The sequence below is a fragment of the Anomaloglossus baeobatrachus genome, chromosome 12 (genome assembly GCF_048569485.1).
Source record: "Anomaloglossus baeobatrachus isolate aAnoBae1 chromosome 12, aAnoBae1.hap1, whole genome shotgun sequence".
NCBI classification, from domain to species: Eukaryota; Metazoa; Chordata; class Amphibia; order Anura; family Aromobatidae; genus Anomaloglossus; species Anomaloglossus baeobatrachus.
The window spans coordinates 89,139,041-89,162,562 of NC_134364.1; the positions used below are offsets into that span (position 1 = coordinate 89,139,041).

General features: G+C 43.8%; 1 protein-coding gene across 1 annotated transcript in view; it reads right to left on the minus strand.

Annotated features, from left to right (window-relative positions):
* LOC142257982 (NACHT, LRR and PYD domains-containing protein 3-like) overlaps positions 1-23,522 on the minus strand; it is a 125,378-nt gene that overhangs the window by 135 nt on the left and 101,721 nt on the right. Inside the window, exons 9-10 of the mRNA XM_075330326.1 lie at positions 14,515-14,685; positions 1-5,926 (exon numbers count right to left, since the gene is read on the minus strand). The exon at positions 1-5,926 is cut by the window's left edge and continues 135 nt beyond it. Of these exons, the coding sequence (XP_075186441.1) occupies positions 5,839-5,926; positions 14,515-14,685 (259 nt within the window). The 3' untranslated portion in view covers positions 1-5,838. The remainder of the gene's footprint in view (positions 5,927-14,514; positions 14,686-23,522) is intronic.

Below are 23,522 nucleotides of genomic sequence, written 5' to 3' on the forward strand. Positions count from 1 at the left end.
ACAATACAAAAGTGCCCCAATATAAACCCATCTGCAGTAGATCTGTGGTTGCAGTGAAATTGTGGACAATCAGTGGCAGGTTTGTGGCTGTGTACAAATGGAACAATATGTCCAGGATTTCACTGCAACCACAGATCTGCCAAAGATTTATCTCTGTGTGTGACGGGCCTTACCCTTAGTCCTTATCTGTACACGCCTGCCTGATCACAGAGGTCAGCACCCTAACTGAGAGCACAAGTGACACCCCTCTCTTCGACGGCTGACCCTAAGAAACCCTACAAATAAACAGAATTATGCAGAAAGAGTTTCTACAAATCAGGACACTAAAAGCAGGCAGGTAGGGCACACAACAAAAATAAAATAATACTTATCGATGTAACAGTACTGTCATTGCCTCATTATGTTTCACCATGACAAGGTTCCTCAAGAGGCTGATACTGAAAGGATGGCAACCCCAGCATAGTCAATTAGAATAATATTAGATGTAGTCCATTACATAAATACACAGAAAAAAACTAGGCATACTACCCTGTCTCACTCCATATATCACCTGAACAAAGTACAATACTTAAAAAAAGTATACCATCCTGGAAACAACCCAAAAATAATGAAAATAGATAAACACCATTTGCAAGACACCCTTAATTCATTAAGTGGTATTTGATTTAATGAATTAGCCTCATCTTCCTCCAGTAGTCTCATCAAAATGAATTGGGCCCAAAGAGTTTTTCTAAACTCCAAAGGATGAAACTTGATGATCACTGAAGGTCCTACCACTGGGACCACCATCAATCCTGACAACAGATCTTGTAAATGACCAGATAGGATACAGGAGATTTGGCTCCTCTCATTGTCTTATAAACTGCCATTGATAACCAAGTACATCACATAAAAATGGGGAAATGGCACACATGCCCGGCAGCCATTTCTTTCTGTAGTGTCTGTGTGCTAATACACTCACTGATTGCAGTCTTCTCTGTTTTGCTCCTTTTCTGAGTTATGTGATGGCGATCCAGACTCCTCCGGGTCACACTATGCTCTGTACTATCGTTAGAACGAGGATTAAATTGTAAAAAAGATTTTTGTCTCACACATAAGCCCCAGAGTGATCTGGAGAGTAGGAATCACTATCACAGGACTCAGAAGAGGAGAGGAGCAGCGCCGGAAACGGGAGAAGACGACGATTGGTGAGTATACAAACACACTAAAGGCTGCTTCACACACAACGATATCGCTAGTGATCTCGTTAGCGATGTGAAACGCTCAGATCGTTGCTACGATTTGTCGAGATCGCTCATAGGTCGTTTTGTAGCGGTCAAACGTACCCATCTCACAAACGACTACATCGTTCAGCGATATATTGTTTGAACAAGGCGGTCGTGTGGATGTTGTTCGTCGTTGGCAGGGTGTCAAATGTAGCAATATGTCTGCTGCGTTCCAAACGACGAACAATATTTTGAAACTGAACGACGTGTCAACGATCAACGATTTTCACCCTATTTGCGATCGTTCAGAGTCGCACGTAGGTGTCACACGCAACGAAGTCGCTAACGATGACAGATGTGCGTCACGAAAACCGTGACGCCGACGACATATCGTCAGATAAATCGTAGCGTGTGACGGGGCCTTAACACTACAGTACACACGTATACACAACTTTTAGGGGGAAAAAGTTGGTAGGTCTTCTTTAAGAACATTCATCATAATTCTTCAGATCCAGGAAAACATTTTATTGAATTTTAAGAACGCGGGGCTTATTTCTTGTGCTCTAACTTATTTTACTTGAAACTAAATAAGATAAAGTGTTAAATCAAAATCCTCCAACATGACAGCGCTGTGAGGACTTACGTATACATTTTTCTAATAGATTGCTATAAAACATAGGTTTAATGTCATATATTTAAGAAGCTGCAGTGTTATTTGTCAAGCTATATTTACCTGAAATACATGTGGTGTTTTGGTTGGTAAATCTCCGGTGGTAAAGTGCTACACAGATTCGGGGGAGTTTGCCTGGACGTGGCTCACAGCATTACACAGGTGTTGTGATAGTATAGACACACATGTAACAATATTCTAAGATACACAGTTGTTATATAATTGTAAGGTCTCATATATAGTACATATATATTATCTGCTGGATCAATTTATGTACCATCATTGTTAAAGTGAATCTGTCACCATGAAAATGCAGTTCAATTTATAAGCAGCATGTTATAGCTATGCGTGCACACTATAAAGCCATCAGTCACTGTTAGGATTGAAAATTATATAATCACATGATTAAAACGCACTGAATCTCATGTCACGAGACAACATTAATCTGCTCACTTTTCCCTGCAGATTGGATGGTGTTTTCATGGAGACGGATTCCCTTTCAGGTACACTAAGCTTCATAACAAATTTTAGGAATTATGCTACATGAGCACAGTGGCACTTGATAGAGAAGAAAGCCAGCGAAACCTCTTCTGACCTACATGTAACAGTATGGGATCTGAGGAAGTTATCAATTTAATGATACATTTCTCAAAGGATAACAGAGGGAAAGTGTAACGTGTGTACTGGCATCCCCGCACTGTCCTGCCCCTCTTCTCCGGTGGGGATGCCGGCACTCTCACCTTCCCGGCTGCCCAACGGTGACTGCCCTGTCCCCGGCTCTTGCTGCCGACTCCCAAAGCCTGTGCACGCCGCACAGGTCTCCTGGGAATGTCCTCATGGCACATAAGCTGACACAGCCCTTTTCTTAAAGGGCCCGTATGCCCTAACCCAGAAGGTATTTAAGTAATCGTTTCCTTTAGAGAGGTGCCTGAGCAATGTGTTCCTATTGTGGCTCGCACTGTATGCTGTATTGCTGATGCTCTTCTGTATTCCAGAGCATGACAACTCCACTGCTGCAACTATCCATACTTACTATTGCTACAGCTGTAATTGTCCACATCGGACTAGTGCCTTTTTGAGTGGTCTTCCTTGCCTTTCCTAGGCTACATAATCTACATAATACCAGACATGGTAACAGCGGTGCTGAAGTGGCCTCGGCCCGATGAATTGAAAGCCATACAGTGGTTTCTTGGTTTTGCCAATTATTATAGTCAGTTCATTCCGCAATTCACGCCCTGGATTCTCCCCATCTCGGCCCTGATCTGGAAGTGGTTGAATCCTGAGGAGTGGACTCCAGAAGCGGAAAGCACATTCATCGCTTTCATGTAGGTTTTCTCTTCGGTTCCAGTGCTGCGTAAACTGGACATTAATAAACAGTTTTTCATGGAAGTAGATGTTTCATCCTCCAGTGTGGGTCTTACATAGAGATCAGCTGCTGGTAAGACAGTAAATTGTGGTTTCTTTTCCAGGGCCTTCTCTCCTTCAGAGCACAACTACTTGATCAGTGACCGAGAATTGTTAGCGATCAAGATGGCGTTGGAGGAGTGGTGGTACCTTCTGGAGTGAGCAGTGCCTCCAGTCATCATCTTCACTGATCACAAGAATCTAGCCTATTTATAGTCGGCTCAGAGGCTGAATCCCCAGCAAGCCCGGTGTTGATTCTTTGCCCACTTTGACTGCATCCTGCATTTCCGTCCGGCTGACAAGAACATGAAGGCAGATCCACTGTCCAGATCCTTTCTGTTGGCTAATCAAGACGAGAAATCTCAGCCCCTTATGGAGCCTTCCAAAATGCTCTTGGTGGCTCCAGTTGACATGGCTCGAGTTCCTCCAGGTAAGACGTTCATCGCAAAGGCAGATAGAAGACATGTTCTTCGGTGGGGTCATTCCTCCAAGCTGGCTGGCCACACTGGCTAAAAGAAGTAACTTCAGCTGATCTCTTGGCATTACTGGTGGCCGATGCTGCAGTAATATGCAGTAAAGTTTATTTCAGCCTGTACCTCATGTACCCAAAACAAGATGCCTAAGAAGCTCCCTGCAGGATGTCTACTGCCTCTACCCTTGCCAGCCGCTCCTTGGCAGCATATAGCGATGGACTTTATTAACAACCTGCCAAAGTTCTCCAGTTGCCCCATCATATGGGTAGTAGTGGACAGGTTCTCCAAAATGATCCATTTCACCCCACTGTCTGCTTTGCCTTCTGTGCCTTTGCTTGCTGAGCATTTTTCCCAGCACATCTTTTGACTGCATGGTCTACCACATCACATCGTGTCCAACAGAGGTGTCCAGTTCATGTCCCAGTTCTGGAGGGCTACTTGTAAGTTGCTGGACGTCACCTTGGACTTCTCCTTGGACTTCTCATCAGCCTATCATATACAGTCCAATGGTCAAGTAGAATGGGTCAACCAGATTTTGATGAATTTCCTTCTGCACTTTGTCAATGAGCATCACAGCGACTGGATCAAGTTCTTTCCATGGGCAGTTTATTCATAACAATCAGAGAGGTGTCAGATATTTAAGGCACCTCCCCTTAAGAAAGGTGCCTGCTCAACATGTTCCTAATGTTGCTAGTTGTCAGGTCCTGTTGTGCTGCCTGCTGCTGTTATTGCGCTGTGTGCTGTATTACTGATGCTTTTCTGTGTTCCAGTGCATGACGACTGCACTGCGGCATCTATCTATACATACTATTGCTGTTGCTGCAATTGTCCACATAGGCTGTTCCAACAATACGACATTGCTGCTAAAACTACCCATCTTGTCCGCTGCTGCTGCATCTACCCATCTCGGTCGAACTTACAATACCATCTGCTGCTGCTGCTCCTACTATCAGAGACTATTTGAGTAAATACCCATTACGCCAGCTACTGGGGCACAGTGATCCTACCAGCGTCTTACCCTATCTCCACCTCCAGTGGCTTTTAAGAAAGACTTGGTAGCTCCTCCAGGTCAGTGATCGGTGCCTTTAGCCCAGTGGATTCACTTTACGTGAGCATTCTTCATAGCATTGTACTCCACATTTGGAATTTTAAGGGAGATACTTTTTTTTCATTTAAATTGTATATGTCAGGAGATTGGAAAGCTTCTCTTTTCAACAATTATTCTTATTATATTATTATATATATTATTACATTTTTGCATCTATTTTTTCCCATTGTTCAAAGAACCATATATTTCCTTTCCGTGGGCAGAGGCCTTTTTAGGGCTTGTTTCATTGTGGCATAACTTGTGGTTTTAAATGACAGCATTCATCTAACAATACAATGAACTGAAAAATGGGGGGAAAAAAGCTGATTTTTTTTGTTGTTTGGGTTTTGTTTTTTAATGGTAATATAGATGACCTGGTAATGTGATTCTACAGGGCAACACAATTAAGGCGATAAACTGTGTAGTTTTTTTTATTTTAGGGGTGGTTTGTAAAAATAAATAACAATAATGATAATAAGAATAAAAAAAAAACCCTTATTTTTCTACAAAAAAAAACAAGTCCTCATTCGGCTAAGTGAGCGGGAAAAAAAAGCGGCTCTGGGAAAAAAATGAAAACAAAAAAATTGAAAATCGCTAAAGGAAATCAATCAGTACATCACACATCTGAGCAGAACCTGTTTTCTGCTGTTAAAGCCAAATACATAGGATTAATATTGCAATATAAAATCCTGCCTGATTTAAAAAAAAAAAAAAAAATAGTATCTTATGTGTTTGGCTTTCAGCAATGTCGTTCTGGTGTGCCACAGCCCTTACTATACTGACCGTACATGACCTGCTACGCAAATCACATATAGTCCTGTTTTGAGACTTATTAGTAAGTGTAGAGTGCAATCATGGTAAGATCTTTGACATCACCATTATTAAAGTGTTCATATTTTCATATTAGTTATTTTTGCCCATAATTCACCAAAGACAATGATGTATTGACCATGAAAACTACTTCTGTCTGCAAAGAGAGAAATCCAACTACTCCTTTCTTCAATAATATATCTTCATATAGGGTTTGTCTTCTACCAGTGTTTTAATTTTTTCTTTCTCCTCTTCAGACAATTTATTGCGTCCAATGCTAAAACAAAAACAGACCTCAAATTAGTGACTGCACAGATTAAATCCTCAGACTGATCACTGAGAGATGTGAGAAAATCCTCACAACACACAATGTGACCTGGAGACACTGGAGGAGTTATCATTATTGTGATAAATGAAGATTGCATGACTCTTCTATAGACACTTTAAAGGAGCCCATCACTAGATTCAGGCTGCCTGTGGTTTAGGAAGCATAAATACCAATAACATGTTCCCTTTACAGCGTAGTTTAAAAAAAAAAGTAATAGTGGTCTTATAATAATGTACATAATATAGTTATTAATTTGTGACAATAGAACTATTAATCCCTTCACCCCAGGCGATTTTCCGTTTTTACGTTATTTTTTTGCATCCCCTTCTTCCGAGAGCCGTAACTCTTTTTAGTTTTCCGTCAATGTTGCCATATAAAGGCTTATTTTTTGAGGCATGAGTTGTACTTTTGAATTAAACCATTTGTTTTACCATACAGTGTACTGGAAAAATGGCAAAAAAAATTCCAAGTGTGAAAAAATTGCAAAAAAAAGTGCGACTGCCCGATTGTTTTTGGGATATTTTATTCACCGTGTTCACTATACAGTATAGTAAAACTGATGTGTCGGTGTGATGCCTCAGGTCGTTACAAGTTCTTAGATACAAAACATGTATAGGTTTACTTTTATCTAAGATGTTAAAAAAATTCACAAGTTTGTCCAAAAAAAGTGCACTTTTTGCGCCATTTTCTGCAATCCTTAGCGTTTTCATTTTTCAGGATCTATGGCTCAGTGACGGCTTATTTTTTGTGTGTCAAGTTGACGTTTTTAACGGTACCACTTTTGCGCAGATGCTACATTTTGATCGCCTGTTATCGCATCTTGCGTAAAATATGCGGCGATCAAAAAACGTAATTTTGTCATTTGGAATTTTTTTTGACGCTACACCGTTTACCGATCCGATTAATTGATTTCATATTTTGGTCATATTTTGATAGATCGGGCATTTCTGAACGCGGTGATACCAAATATGTGTATATTTTTTATTCTCTTAGGGTATGTGCGCACGTTGCTTTTTACCTGCTTTTTACCTGCTTTTTTGCTGCTTTTTCTTCTGCGCTGTTTAATGCCAAAATGGTTGTGTTCTGCTTTTCAAGCAAAGTCTATGGGAATTTGGGTTTCTTGTCCGCACTATGCAGTTCAAACTGCAGCCTTTTTGTTGTAGAACTTTGGTCAAAAACTCAGCTTTGCAGTGCAAAACCCAAATGGCAAAAACAATTGACATGTTGCTTCTTTGAAAAGCTGAGTTTTTGACCAAAGTTCTGCCACAAAAAGGCAGCATTTTGAACAACATAGTGTGAACAAGAAACCCAAATTGCCATAGACTTTGCTTGAATAGAAGAACACATCCATTTTGGCATTAAACAGCGCAGAAGAAAAAGCAGCAAAAAAGCAGGTAAAAAGCAACGTGCGCACATACCCTCAGGGCTGCTTCTCACTTGCGAGTTTCTCGCAGTAGAGCAATGCGAGAAAATCTCGCATTGGAATCGGACACATGTTAGTGAATGATTCAGCTCTCATCTGCGATTTTGTTTCTCAGTCCAAATCGGACTGAGAAAAGAATCGCAGCATGCTGCTTTTTTGCGAGTTTCTCGAACCATTTTTCTCAATGATTCCCTATGTAAGCGGATTAAAAGAAGGATCACACACACGCACCAGCGTTCACATTTGCGAGTGTGGCAGGAACTATGCTCATTAAATATTCAACAGATGAATGTAACATCACATTCCCAAAGGTAAATTAACTGACACATGTGTAATCACTTTTATCTAGTTAAGATGTTGCAGGAAACTAGCATCGCAAACGCGACACACACGCGTCGCACACGCGAGCAAAATCAATAATTTATTCAGAAATAGAATCACACTTGCGTTGCACTCACACCTAACGTGAACTAAAATCAGTCGAGTTTTTTTCAGCCCAGTCGGACAGATTTTACTCGCATAGATGTGTTTCCAGCCTTACTCTCACACACGGCAGTCTGCTGGGTGTAAGATGAAGTAACTCATGATAGCTATAGGAGTCATCACATGACCCTCTGCTACCATGGCAACCATCGGATCCACATGATCACGTCACATGACTTCCAATGGCTCCGAGTAAGTAAATGCTTCCTGTTTCCTCTCACTGTCACATTTTCACAGCGAGATGCAAGGGGTTAACAGGTATGAGTGAAACGTGGATCCACTTGTGCCTGATAGCCGCACATGTCAGCAGTTCAAATCAGGTGACACGTGCAAGGATCTCTGCCGGCTGCCAACGGCAGCCGATGGGGATTAACTTGACATGATCCATGACGTACCCAGTACATCATGTGTCGTGAAGAGGTTAAATCTGCCTTTCCACCACCACCTCTTGATGCCCCTTTACTTACCCTACAGTTGCCCATCCTGCTGTAGTGCCAGTGCCCTGGGATAAGCGTGCGCAGTGAGTTCAGTCTCCTCCACTATCTCCCAGTATAGCGCTGCCTCCACTACTGAGCTACACGTATTCTACCTTTACAATACACTCTATTATTCTGTGCAAGTAAGGTCCTGAACATCTGTCAGCCCAATTTTATCTGTTGCCACATACAGCAAAATAGCTCCCTGTGTGTTTCTACATCCATTACTATCTTTCTAGTAGGAACTAACAGTCCTACACCCCAACTGCCTACACAACAAAGCACATCTGTCACGACACAGACTAGCCAAAACACACATAAACAGGGGTTACACCACAACAAACAAAGGGTACACCGGGGAACCAGAAACTCTGAAAATACCCTACACTAGTTCCTGGCTAGTGAGTGGGCAGGTGAAGGCCGCTTGCCCCACCACTGCACTGAAAAAACACACCAGGGAAGACAGACAGACGAGGGGGACACAACAACAGACTGCTGCAGTCAGCACCAAGACTGTATCTACACCAGCAACTTCAGAAGAGCATGTCAGGAACTCTGTGAGGGACTGTGAGTGATCCCAAACCAGAAACACCTGAGCTGGTAATTAGCCTGCTTGCTGGCAAGGAATACTGACATTAACCCTACGACTAACAAAGGAAAGGAAAACACGTTTAATATTGAGAGTCAAGAATGAAAAGGACTCGCAAGTAAGGATAGGCAAACCCGAACTGTAAAGTTCTGGACCCATACCGAACACATAGTGTTCATGCACAAGGTCCCGAACACAAATTTCCGTATTACAGTTCAGGGCCAATTCGTATCCAGGGCTTTAAAAAAAAAGCACATTATTAAAAAACATTATGATTATACCTGCTGGTCCCAAGACGTGTCCTGCAGACCTGCTATCTCCCGGCCACATCTGTTTACGGGTCCAATCATTAACTTCCGGTGGTATTCACTGCACTGCTTGTCACTCGTCAGTCTTCGGCTGTGTTTGCAGTGACGTCAGGGTTCACTCAAGTCCATGGACTCGATTGAACTTTGACTATCACTGTCTCAGGGTACAGCTCCACTTGCGCACAGCTTGTGATGCGAGACCATCATAAACATATAATGACCCTCTACTGCAAGTGTCAGCCAAGGTTCATGCGACTATGATGCGATCTTGCGATCGCATCACAGGTGTGGGGGTGAGGGAGGGATCACTTTCTCCCCATCTCCTCCGCTGTCTGTCTCTGCGTATATTGCACTGTACTCGGATTATATGCGAGTGCAGTGCGATGTTTAACATACTGCCATAGAGTTACATGGGGGTGCGTGAGCTGAGACTCGCTGACAAACACAGCATGCTGGGATTATTCCTCATGCCACTATGACATAAGAAAGCAATCGCAGATGGACACTGCCCCATAGTTTTGCACAAGAGTGAGAGCAATCCGATGTGGAACTGTACCCTCAGCCTGCTTCTCGCTCTCTATAGACACTTATCTGGACAGAGCGATGAAGCAGAGCTGACACTGCTCTCCCTGTGGACTACGTCCAACTAAAGAGCTTTTATAATAAAGATGGAGTCTCTAAATTTTTTTTTGTTTTATTTCTAATAAAAAAAAAAGTTTTACATGTTGTGTTTTATTTTTTTTGTTTACTAGAAATTCATGGTGGCCATGTCTAATTTGGCATGACACCATGAATTTCAGGCTTTGTTCCAGCAGCAAAGCTGGCCCTAACCCCATTATTTCCTAGCGTGCCATCGCCATCTGGACCACAGGACGAGCCAGGTAAAGTGCCAGAAAATAGCGCTTCTATGAATGTGCCATTTTCTGGGGTGGCTGAGGGCTGCAATTTGCAGTGGAGAAGGCCCAGACAGCTTGGGCCACCCTTTGCTAAGGATTCCAGACCACCGCTAACTGGTTTTACCTGGCTGGCCATCAAAATATGGCGGGAGCCCACACACTTTTGTTAAAAAAATATTTCTTTAAATAATTTAAAAAAATATTGGGCTTCTCTCAATTTTGATTGCCAGCCAAGGGAAAGCCAGGCCGATGGGGGTGGCAGCCAACACAGCTGCAAATCAACAATAATGAGGAGCGTTATGTCATTTTTTAATGATTAATTTATTTTTATAGTACTGTGATGTCAGGCAATCACAGACACCGGCACAGAGGATGGGTGTCTGTGATTGCCTGTTGGAGTAACCTGAAACCAGCCGATACATCTGTATGTCAGAGGAACTGCACACAGCCATAAAGCTTATAGAGGCGGGGACAGCATCTTGAGATGCAATCTAATGGGTCTGCCCCTTTTAACTTCTGGGTCTCGAAATTGGATACCCAGCCTGAGCTTGCCCTTTATGCCTTGGAGGTGCTGGCCTGCCCTCCGACAAGTGTTATAGCCGAACATGTGTTCAGTACGGCAGGGGGGGTCATAACAGACAAGCACACACATCTGTCCACAGCCAACGTGAGAACACTGACTTTCCTTAAAATGAACCAGGCGTGGATCACACAGGACTTTTCTCTACCTTTGGCTGACTAGAGAACTATAACAGTCGCACACAGCCATGGTTAGACTTTAGTTCCTATTACTGTTATTTTGGTGTGTCCCTAAATTTGAACCAGTCCCCCTGACCCCCCCAAAAAAAACTGTTTTGTATCTCCACCTTCAATATATATATTGCCCCTAATCATAGCTACTCAGCCCTCTTCCTCCAAATCCAGCTTCTCCACCATGACAGAAAACAATCTTTTCACTCTACTCTCAAGATCACATCTAACCACCTGTGCATTTGATCCGCTCCCATCGCACCTCATCCCCAACATCATTGCAGTCCTCATCCAGCCCTAACCCATCTCTTCAACCTATCACTAACAAGTGGTGTATTCCCCTCATGCTTTAAACATGCCTTCATTACACCCATCCTCAAAAAGCCCTCCCTTGACCCATCCTCTGCGTCAAACTATCGCCCCATATCCCTTTTCCCCTATGCCTCAAAACTACTGGAACAGCATGTCCATCTTGAATTGTCCTCATACCTCTTCTCCTGCTTCCTCTTTGACCAGCTACAATCTGGCTTCCGACCGCATCACTCTACTGAAACTGCCCTAACCAAAGTCACCAATGATCTACTAACAGCCAAAGCCAAGCGACACCACTCTATCCCCCTCCTCCTGGACTTGTCCTCTGCCTTCGACACAGTAGACCATTCCCTCCTACTACAGATTCTCTCATCTCTGGGCATTAACAGACTTGGACCTATCTTGGATTTCCTCATACCTAACCGACCGAACTTTCAGCGTCTCCCATTCTCACACCACTTCCTCATCTCGCCCCCTATCTGTCGGTGTCCCCCAAGGCTCAGTTCTTGGACCCCTGCTGTTCTCCATCTACACCTTCGGCCTGGGACAGCTCATAGAGTCCCACGTCTTTCAGTATCATCTCTATGCCAATGACACACAGATCTACCTCTATGGACCTGACATTACCTCTCTACTAACCAAAATTCCACAATGTCTGTCTGCTATTTCATCCTTCTTCTCTGCGCGATTCCTAAAGCTTAACATGGACAAAACAGAGTTCATTGTCTTTCCTCCTCCTCACTCATCTCCTCCAACAAGCCTTTCCATCAAACTTGATGGTTGCTCACTCTCCTCAGTTTCACAAGCTCGTTGCCTTGGAGTAACCCTCGACTCTGCTCTAGCCTTCAAGCCACACATCCAAGTCCTCTTCACCTCATGCAGACTATAACTCAAAAATATCTCCCAGATCCGTGCTTTCCTTAACCAAGAATCAGCAAAAACATTAGTGCATGCCCTCATCATCTCCCGCCTCGACTACTGCAACCTCCTGCTCTCTGGCCTCCCTTCCAACACTCTTGCACCCCTCCAATGTATCCTAAACTATGTGGCCCGCTTAATGCACCTCTCCCCTCGCTATTCCCCAGCCTCACCACTCTGCCAATCCCTTCACTGGCTTCCCATCGCCCAACGACTCCAGTTCAAAACATTAACCATGACATACAAAGCCATCCACAACCTGTCTCCTCCTTACATCTGTGACCTAGTGTCCCGGTACCTACCTGCACGCTAACTCAGATCCTCACAAGATCTCCTTCTATACTCCTCTCTTATCTCCTCTTCCCACAATTGCGTACAAGATTTCTCCTGTGCCTCCCCCATACTCTGGAACGTTCTACCTCAGCATATCAGACTCTCCCCTACCGTGGAAAGTTTCAAGAGGAACCTCAAGACCCACCTCTTCCAACAAGCCTACAACCTACAATAACCCTCAGTCCAGTACACCACTGCGCAACCAGCTCTGTCCTCACCTATTGTACCATCACCCATTCCCTGTAGACTGTGAGGCCTCGCAGGCAGGGTCCTCTCTCCTTCTATACCAGTCTGTTTTGTACTGATAATGATTGTTGTACGTATACCCTCTTTCACTGTAAAGCGCCATGGAATAAATGGCGCTATAATAATAATAAATTTTATATATATATATATATATATATATATATATAGTAATGTATATTTTTGATTCTCAGTGCACATAAAGCGGATGGCTATGGGCTGCCACCCGCAGCTGCCTGGCTTTATCTTTGCTGGCAATCAAGATACAGAGAAGCCCATTAATTTTTTTAATTATTTAAAGAAAATAATAATAAAAAAAAATGCGTGGTCTCCCGCCGTATTTTTATCACCAGTCGGGTAAAACCAGGTAGCTGGGGGCTGGGCTTCTCAGCGTGGTAAGGCCCAAGCATTCTGGTCCCCTCACGCTAAAAACCGCAGCCTGCAGCTGCCCTTAGAAATGGCGCATTGTTTCTTAGTACCATTTCCAGGGGCTTTACCCGGCTCGTCCAGCAGTCCTTTTGGCGGTGGCATGCTGGGCAATAAAGGGGTTAATACCAGCTTTGTATTCTCAGCTGGTACGAAGCCCGAAATTCATGGTGTCACACCAAATTAGACATGGCCACCATGAATTTCTAGTAAACAGTAAAAAAAAACAACACATAGAATTTTTTTTTTATTAGAAATAAATAACACTGACAGTGACAGTAAAAGTTCAATTGAGTGCATTACTAAGCCATGGACTCTGGTGAACCCTGACGTCACCACGAACACAGCTGAAAAAAAACAAAGACTGACGAGTGACGAGCAGTGCAGTGAATACCACTGGAAGTTAATGATCGAACCCTAAAGCAGAAGCGGCTGGGAGATAGCGAGTCTACAGGATGCGTTGTGGGACCGGTAAATATAATGACAATGTTTATTATTAACTATATTCTTTATTTTACAGCCCCCTTCGCCCCATCCCATAACTGTAAAGTCCATGCTCAGGGTTCGGATGCAAGTTCACGTTATCTCCAGCCCCGAACTCAAACGAGTCTCCCAATCCAGAATATCGGGGGTTAGCCCATCACTACTCTCAAGTCCTGAATCTGTCACTAGTCTCATAATGCAGAGCGATGGCTGTGACAACATCAAAGGTGACACAAGCAGGGCTGAGCTGTGTTTCATGTCAGCTGTTGAAAGATCCATGATGCTGAAACTACAAATGACACTCTGCTGGTTCATATGGCAGAAGCTAATCCACTGCCAAATGAGTTTCACAATTTCACTGGACTTGAAATGTTTCACATTTTCCAGTACATTGAATGGTAAAGTGAACAGTGTCATGTGAAAAATCAAGCCCTCATAAGTCTAAATGGACAGAAAAATAAGTTATAGCTCTTACAAGAGACATATACATCTTTTGTACTCGCAGGTCTCCGTCCGGTCCACGTTCATTGCACTTGCGTGTATCCGACCCATGCAGGTCCCTTGCACCTGCGTGTCTCTGTTCCATTCACTTCCCTTATACACATGCATCTCCATCTCATTCACTGCACCAGCGCTTCTTCATCCCGTACATGTCCACGTCCCTTGCACTCACGCGTTTCCATCCCGTCCACGTCCCTTGCACCTGTGCATCTTTGTCCCGTACATGTATCTTGTACCTGCACACATCTCTTGTACCTGCTAATCTCTGTCCCGTACAAGTCTCTTGTACCCGCGTTTCTCCATCCCATACACGTCTCTTGTACCCACTGTGTCTCTGTTCCGTACACATCCCTTATCCTCTCAAATCTTTATCCTAAACACATCTCATATACTCACAATACTTCCTTTATCCTGTCATGTGAAATAGACAGAGCCTCCAGCAGGGCATTAAAATGAGGGCCAGAAAGATGGTTATCAGAGAGATCAAGTTTCTTCAGAGACTTGTTACTCTTTATTCCAGATGCCAACTGGTCGCAAAAAGTGTCTGATAGATGATTACCAGCCAATCTGTAAGAATAAGAAGATGAAATGTGATGAGTCCATAAAGTGTTAGTATAAAATCTGTATATAGTGAATGTGGAGAGAAAATATTTTGGGATGTTAGTGAAATCCATAAATATAACTAGAAGCCACTTGTTGTGTGTGGTGGATATTAGGACTGCCGGCAGCTACATGATGTGTGAATTGACACATCATAGCTCTCCCTTAAAGCGGGCTTTACACGCTACGATATATTTAACAAGATGTCGGCGGGGACACGTCGTAAGTGACGCACATTCAGCATCGTTAGTGATATTGTAGCGTGTGACAGCTATTAATGAGCAGAAATTCTCACCTTCTCGTTCATCGTTGACACGTCGCTCATTTTCAAAAAATCGAACGTCCGGTTGTTCAATGTTCCCGTGGCAGCACACATCGCTCCGTGTGGCACCCCGGGAACGATGAACACAGCTTACCTGCATCCCGCCGGCAATGCGGAAGGAAGGAGGTGGGCGGGATGTTACGTCCCGCTCATCTCCGCCCCTCCTCTTCTATTGGCCGGCCGCTGTGTGACGTCGCTGTGACGCCGAACGTCCCTCCCCCTTCAGGAAGTGGATGTTCGCCGCCCACTGCGAGGTCGTCCGGGAGGTAAGTACGTGTGACGGGGTTTAACAATATTGTGCGACATGGGCAACAAATTGCCTGTGCCGCACAAACGATGGGGGGGGGTGCGATCGCAAATGCGATCGCACGATAAATTGTAAGGTGTAAAGCAGGCTTAAGTCTCTGCAGTAGATTGTCAGCTTACCAGCACTTAAATGGGTTTTCCTACGAACGATGTTCATTTAAATCAATAGATCTTGGAATAATAATTTCTATAATTGGATGTGTTTAAAAAAATATGTTCTTGTGCTGAGATAATTTTATATATGTGTCCCTGCTGTGTACTGTGTAATGGCTGTGTCTGACCGTAAGGGGAACTTGGTCTGATCATACCACATCTCCTGGGTCAGGGAGGAAGTAAAAAAGTATACAGACATTACAGCATGGAATCGCAAATAATTCTGTCTTTGAGGTAAAAAAAGATAAAAAACAGGCAGGTAAAATTTTTACCTCACAAAAAAGATCAGCTGTGATCCCAGCTCTACTGTCTGTATTCTCTATTCTGAGTCCTCCCCTGCACAGGAGATGTGGTATGATCAGACCATGTCCCTGTACGGTCAGACACAGTCATTACACAGTACATAGCAGGAACATACTGTATATATAAGATTATCTCAGCACAGGAACATTTTATATATATATGCAATTGTGGAACTTATTATTATTCCAAGATTTACTGATTAAAATGAACTTGAAAATTAACTTTATTTGTGGGATAACTCATTTAAGTCTGAGGAAGGGTGTGCAGGGAGGGAGGCATTTTAACAAACGTTATCTCTGCCTCCTCAGATTTATTTGAGAGCAAGATTGGTGCTGCAGTGGTGACTATGTCCCAGATATAATGGGTTAAAGCGAGAGTCACTAGTGCAAACTGGCGCAGACCTCAGGTCTCCCAGTAATAACCCTTGATATCTTAAACTGGATTGCAACTACAAAGTTGATTCTGTAATTCCATATTTATAGCACCACTAAGACAGGATTTTTTAATTTTGCCACATGAATGATATCACTAATATCTCTTATTTGCCCACAGTAAAATACAATTGCATCTCAATAAATTAGAATATCTTCAAAAAGTTCATTTATTTCAGTAATTCAATACAAAAAGGGAAACACATATATTATATAGAGTCATTACACACAGAGGCATCTATTCCTATATATTATATAGAGTCATTACACACAGAGGGATCTATTCCTATATATTATATAGAGTCATTACACACAAAGTGATCTATTCCTATATATTATATAGCGTCATTACACACAGAGGGATCTATTCCTATATATTATATAGTAATTACACACAGCGGGATCTATTCCTATATATTATATAGTAATTACACACAGAGGGATCTATTCCTATATATTATATAGAGTCATTACACACAAAGTGATCTATTCCTATATATTATATAGCGTCATTACACACAGAGGGATCTATTCCTATATATTATATAGTAATTACACACAGAGGGATCTATTCCTATATATTATATAGAATCATTACACACAGAGGGATCTATTCCTATATATTATATAGAGTCATTACACACAGAGGGATCTATTCCTATATATTATATAGAGTCATTATACACAGAGGGATCTATTCCTATATATTATATAGTCATTACACACAGAGGGATCTATTCCTATATATTATATAGTCATTACACACAGAGGGATCTATTTCTGTATATTATATAGAGTCATTACACACAGAGTGATCTATTTCACTTGTTTATTTCTGTTAATGTTGATGATTTTGGCTTACAGAAAAGAGAACACAAAAGTCATTATCTCAGAAAATTGGAATATTATATAAGACCAACTGAGAAAATGATTTTAAACTCAGAAATGTCGGCACCTCCTGAACCGTCTTTACAGTAAATGCCTCAATACTTGGTCGCGGCTCCTTTTACATGAATTACTGCATCAATGCGGCAATGTGGCATGGAGGTGATCAGCCTGTGGCACTGCTGTGGTGTTATGGAAGCCCAGGGTTTGATAGCAGCCTTCAGCTCGTCTGCATTGCTGGGTCTGGTGTCTCATCTTCCTCTTTACAATACTCCACAGATTCTCTATTTAGTCTATTTAGTATTTAGTCTATTTAATCTAGGGTTTAGGTCAGGCGAGTTTGCTGGCCAATCAAGCACAGTGATACTGTGGTTAGTAAACCAGGTATTGGTACTTGTGCCAGTGTGGACGGGTGCCAAGTCCTGCTGGAAAATGAAATGTCCATCTCCAAAAAGCTTGTCGGCAGAGGGAAGCATGAAGTGCTCTAACATTTCCTGGTGGACGGTTGCGCTGGTTTTGGTGTTGATAAAACACAGTGGAGCTACACCAGTAGATGACATGGCTCCCCAAACCATCACTGATTGTGGAGACTTCACACTAGACCTCAGCAGCTTGGATTGTGGCCTCCACTCTTCCTCCAGACTCTGGGACCGCGATTTCCAAATGAAATGCAAAATTTCCTTTCATCTGAAAACAACATCTTGGACCACTAAGCGACAGTCCAGTTCTTTTCCTCCTTGGCCCAGGTAAGACGCTTTTGGCGTTGTCTATTGGTCATGAGTGGCTTGACACAAGGAGTGCACTTGTAGCCCATGTCCTGGATACGTGTGTGTGGTGGCTCTTGAAGCACTGACTCCAGCAGCGTCCACTCCTTGTGAATCTCCCTAAATTTTTGAATACCTTTTTCTTAACAATCTTATGAAGGCTGCGGTTATCCCGGTTGCTTGTGCACCTTTTTCTACTACACTTTTTTCCTACCACTCAATCTTCCATTAATATGTTTGGACACAGCACTCTGTGAACAGCCAGCTTCTTTAGCAATGACCTTTTGTGGCTTACCCTCCTTGTGGAGTGTGTCAATGACTGCCTTCTGGATATCTGTCGAGTCAGCAGTCTTCCCCATGATTATGTAGCCTAATGAACCAGACTAAGGTACCATTTTAAATGCTTAGGAAGCCTTTGCAGGTGCTTTGTGGTAATTATTCTAATTTTCTGAGATAATGACTTTTGGATGTTCCTTCCCATGGGTGGATTGGTGGATCAGTTGTGCAAAGCTGTGAAGTATGTTGAGCTGCGGAGAGATAAGCCAGAATCTCTCTGAGAAAAGACTGCACAGGTGGTGTGCACCAAACTGCAAGTATCACTGGTTGCTATGGACGATAGCTATTTAGTGTGACCAAACAAACTAGCTAAGTTGTGTCTGAGTTGGCTGCATTTGTAGGATTATAATGGTAAACAGACAGTGCCTGAGAATAAGCCTTGCCTATACTGCTCTGTGGGTGAGACCATACTACTTTATTGTACCTACCCTAGGATAGGACTGTGGTTTTTTTCATTATTGAATATTTTGGATGAAAAAATCTGTTATGTTTATGCCTGACAATAAACTTTTACCTGTTTAGCACGGAAACCCGTACCTGTGTGAGCCTCAGTGGCTACCAAGGAGCTTGAACCCCCACAATTGGTGTTTGGGACTTTTATCCACATTCAAAGAGCACTGGTGATTACTATTTAAAGATGGAATGTGCTGAGGAAAGGCAGCTACAGCACTGCAAACACAGGCTGGAAGAATGGATGAGATGTCTCCGCCAGGGGAGGGTGGCAAGAAAGCGCGCTGTCTCACCTTCCAGGCCACCCACCGGTGGCTGTTCCATCCTCGGTCCATGTTGCTGTCTCCCAGGGCCTGCGCACATCACACAGGCCTCCTGGGAATGCCTGTAGGGTGCACGAGCGGACACGCCCCTTTTCTTAAAGGGTGAATACGACCTGACCCAAAAGTGCCTCTCAGCTCGGCTGAGAGGCAACAGGTATTTATGGCACCTTCCCCTTAAGGGAGGTGCCTGAGCAACGAGTTCTATACGTTGCTAGTTCTCAGATCCATTGTGCTGCTGCTTTCATTGTGCTGTATGCTGTTGCTGATTGGTATCTGTGTTTCAGTGTATTATCAATCCCCTGCTGTAACTATCCATGTCAGCCCCTACCATGATATCAGCTGCGACTGCTGCAAGTATCCATGCTGGCCGCCTAACACAATATCCACTGCTGCAAGTATCCACATCAGCAGCTGCTACTGCATCTCATCTATACATCCTAGCCAAATCCACAACACCAGCTGCTGCTGCTATTATCTGGGACTGTCTATCAGGGACTTCTCTTGCCGAGATTAGTGATAGGCTGGACTCTCTTGCTTATATTCTGAGGCCATACACATTAAATGTGTGTTTTTCTTTTGGCAGTTGCAGAGTTCAGTTCTCCTTGCTAGCTGCAAGCTCATTAACCTTGCCCAGGTGTTTCTTCTGAGTACCACTTCCTGTCTGGATAAAAACTCTATGCTCCCTGCAGTTATTCTGATCAGTCTGGAGCTTGACCTGGAGCTGAGAGAACGTTTACTTTGCTGCTGTTTGGGTGTGTGTTAGTAGCCTGTTTTGTTACCTTCTCCTTTATTTAGTTACCCCTCCTTGTACACCTTTTGTAGTTCCCTGGTGTTGGTCTTAGGTGTGCATGAGTTTTGGATGTTACCCCTGTCAGTATTTGTCGGTGGGATTGTTGACTTCTGTTCTTTCCCTTCCCCGAGGGTGATGGTTTGTGGAGGGGGGGTCTTACTATTAGGGACAAGGACAGGAGATAGGAAGACATTGGGGGCCCATACTTCACTACCTTTAAGCATACCTCTGGGTTGAGGGAAAGCCTAGGGTATGCTTATTTTGAGAGCCAGCATAGGGGCTCCCTTCCAGTCACCCTCCCTTTTTCCTGTTACTCACGTGACACTGTCAGTGTTTATACCCCAGGGACCGGCTGTCGCAGCATCAGTCTTCCCGAGAGGCACCCGGTCTCACACCTGCAATGCAACACCCTCACCATCAGAGGCTCTGGAGAAAGCTAGTTGTGGTTCCATAGTCAAGCCCCTTTGGGTTTTCTGTGTGCTATGTCTCAGTGGGTCTGCTAATCCTTTGCTCACCCTTCGAGCATTACAAGGAGCTTGTTAAGTAGTTGCAGCATCAGGGCATACAGCAGCATCAGATGGCTCTGCTGACAGAAGCTGTCTGGGCCAGGGAGATAGCAATTTATGCCAGCCAAAGTGACGGAATCCGTGAGAGGTGAACAGTACAGGAAGCTTTCCAGAAAATGACTCTGAAGGACGACGTTGATAGCTTCCCGATTGTCTTTGAGAAGGTGGCAGACAGAGAAACTGTCCTCAGAACAATAGGCAGAGGTCTTAGCTCTGTACCTTACTAAGGAACAGCAGAAAGCATACTATGACCTTGCCCTGCAGGATGTCAAGGAGTATAACAAGCTGAGGGCAGAGATTATGGCATGCTTAGACGTAACCTGGAAGTTCAAGCGTAACGGGTGCACCTTTGATGCTACCAATGAGACATGTTTAACTTCTTACACCTGGTGCAAAAATGGCTGCAGCCTGAGACCTACTCTCCAGCACAGATGAGGGAAAGATTGATAGTGGACTGACTTATCTACTTACTATCTAAATCCGTGCAAAGCTGGGTTACTCAGCAGATCCCCAAAATGCAGATGACCCTATGGAAAGATACCTGGTGGTGGAGAATTGATTGAGCAATTAAAGCTGTGTGAGGTCAGATTTCTGGAATATGCAAAAGAAGGGGCCCAAGAACACGACTGAGGGGTGCCCAAAGACCCAGGAGGGGTAAGCGCCAGGTTCAATGGATACATCTTGTACCATTGTCTGTTGAAAGTGACGTGCTCCAGGTCATATAGCAGCCTAATACAGAGGAATTATGCTAGGCTCAACCGCTGTTAGTCTGGTGCTCAGGAGAAAAAAGTCAATACAAACTAAAGAAGAACCCTGGCACACTGTGTGCCAGGGTTCTTCTCTAGTTTATATAGCAGCCTGATGTCTGTTGGTCTCAGAGCCAATGGACTGCTACATAGGCCAATGTTTCTAATTTTTTTTCACATCCTGCCCGCACTGCTGTACCACACCCGTGTGATGGACCTCAGCTGTGCAAGGTGACGATGAGTGGTGTGACTGACTGGACTTCTAGACTCAGGAGGTTGGAGACCCTGAGGGTCACACTTTCACATGTGTTAGACCCTGGGGAGAGGATGGAGATAGGGTGTATCAATGGAAATGCCAAGAACTATTCAAGGGCCCGGGTCAACATAAGTAGACTGTGGTTCTGTGTCCCACAATGTAATACTATTGTATGAGCTGAGGATTTCGATTGCGTTGGGGAAATGACAACCAGAGACGGGTTGGTGCAAAGAAGTTTTACAATATGCAACCAACAATATGTACACAGATCAAAACATAAACACAATATATACCTGCCAGGTTCGGCGCAAAGGGGAATTCCCGGGACCGCGCACCAGACTTCCCCAGGGAGGCCACCAGGAGCGAACCCCTATACAGGGGCTGTCTGGTGATCACTCCAGAAAGCCTAAATGCGCAGCAGCCGGGACACAAAAGGGCAATAGGTTATCGCCCAAAAATGTCCGTACGGGATGTGGAACGCGGGTCCTAGGGTGGATATGTGACGGAAGGGACCGGGCACAATCGCTAACCAGTGACGGCAGACGGAGTCCGGGACCAGACAGGGCACAGCTCGATGAGACAAGGTGGAGTCCAGGGCCGGTGTCAGGTGATTCACCAGGATCCAAAATAACAACCAGGAAACGAGAGCCGCAGAGCAGGAGTAGACAGGAAGCAGTATACTCAAGCAACTAGACTAAGCTTAGGGGCGGGCGTTTAAACAGATGAACAGGAAGTAGGGCAACAGAACAGAAAACTCCAAGTTAACAAAGGGCAAGATCCTTCAGAAGCAAACTGGAAATCCAGGAACACTGACACACGAAGTAGAAGTCGTCAAAGACTTATTGCATCCTATAATTGTCGGATCTCGCTTTCTGTTGTTCTGGGACTTGTGGGCTAAAGCTTTAGCACCCAGTAGACCAGTATACCGTCAGGACTTGACTATGATAACAAGGTCTCATGATGTAAACGATGATATAAATTGTCAATTTCCTTTCGCTGCACTGGCTATAGAGAAGAATGAGGAAGCATCCCCTGAACTAATATCCCTGACCTGAAAGAGTCCCAGGTCAACTTCGGCACTGCCCAGCTCAGGGACTAAACGTAAAAGGGACTCTGGAAAATGTAAGTGCGTTAAACCAATGTGTGAGGCCAGGTAAAAGAGCGCTTCCTCAAGGCCCAAGAAGCAAAATCCTGTGGGTATAATCGGTTGGCTTGAGTGACACAGTTTAGCTCTAGGGTACTAGTGTTAGTGCCCACAGTGGAGAGCAAGTTCCTTTCCAAGTGGCAGGGACCCTATGAGGTGGTGGAAAAAGGTCAACCGAAAAGTCCATCGATCAGGAAAGAGGAAGCCCTTCCCCATGAATTATGGCAACCTACTAAAACCATAGGGACCTGTTTGAAACCCCTTGCTAATTAGCAGAGTCAGAAACCAACATTATGGGTGCAACAGGGGCATAAACTTTATCACATTTTCAAAAACAGCAGGCCAAAAATATGTACCCAAAACTGGGGCAGGTTCTCAGAATTGTTACTCTTGTGTTATTAAGCATGAGCCTACCATTAAGGCCAATTTAGTATTTATTTAGTATTTATGTAGGATTCCTTTGGCTCACTGGGAGATAGTCTCAAAAGAGGCGAAAAAAAACTGACCCCTTGTTGGTACAGTGGGGTGTCAAACTATACCCAGCCTCCAGCTTTGAACAGGGGTTAGTATGTAGGGTAGCCAAGAAGGGTAGGGTTAAATCCTAGCACTACAGGTTCTGTTTAGATGCTCCTAAATAACAATGGTATTACTAGAACTATCCCTTTGGTGGGTTGGTGGGTCAATTGGGAGAAGCTGAGTAGAGTGTTTTGGGCCTGAGAGAGACAAGCCAGAATTTCTCTGAGAAGAGAATACACAGGCGGTGTGCACCAAACTGCAATTATCACTGGTAGCCATGGACGATAGCTGTTTTTTGTGACCAAACTGAGAGTAGTTAAGATGTGTCTGAATTGCTCAAGTCTGTAGGATCAATAATGATAACAGAATGTGACGGAAAATAAGCCTAGCCTATGCTTTTCTTTGGGTGAGACCGTGCTACTATATTGTGCGTACCCTGGGAAAAGGGTTCTTTTTATTACATTTTTTGGCTGAAGAAAAGCTGTTTACATGACTCCGGAATGTCTGACTGAA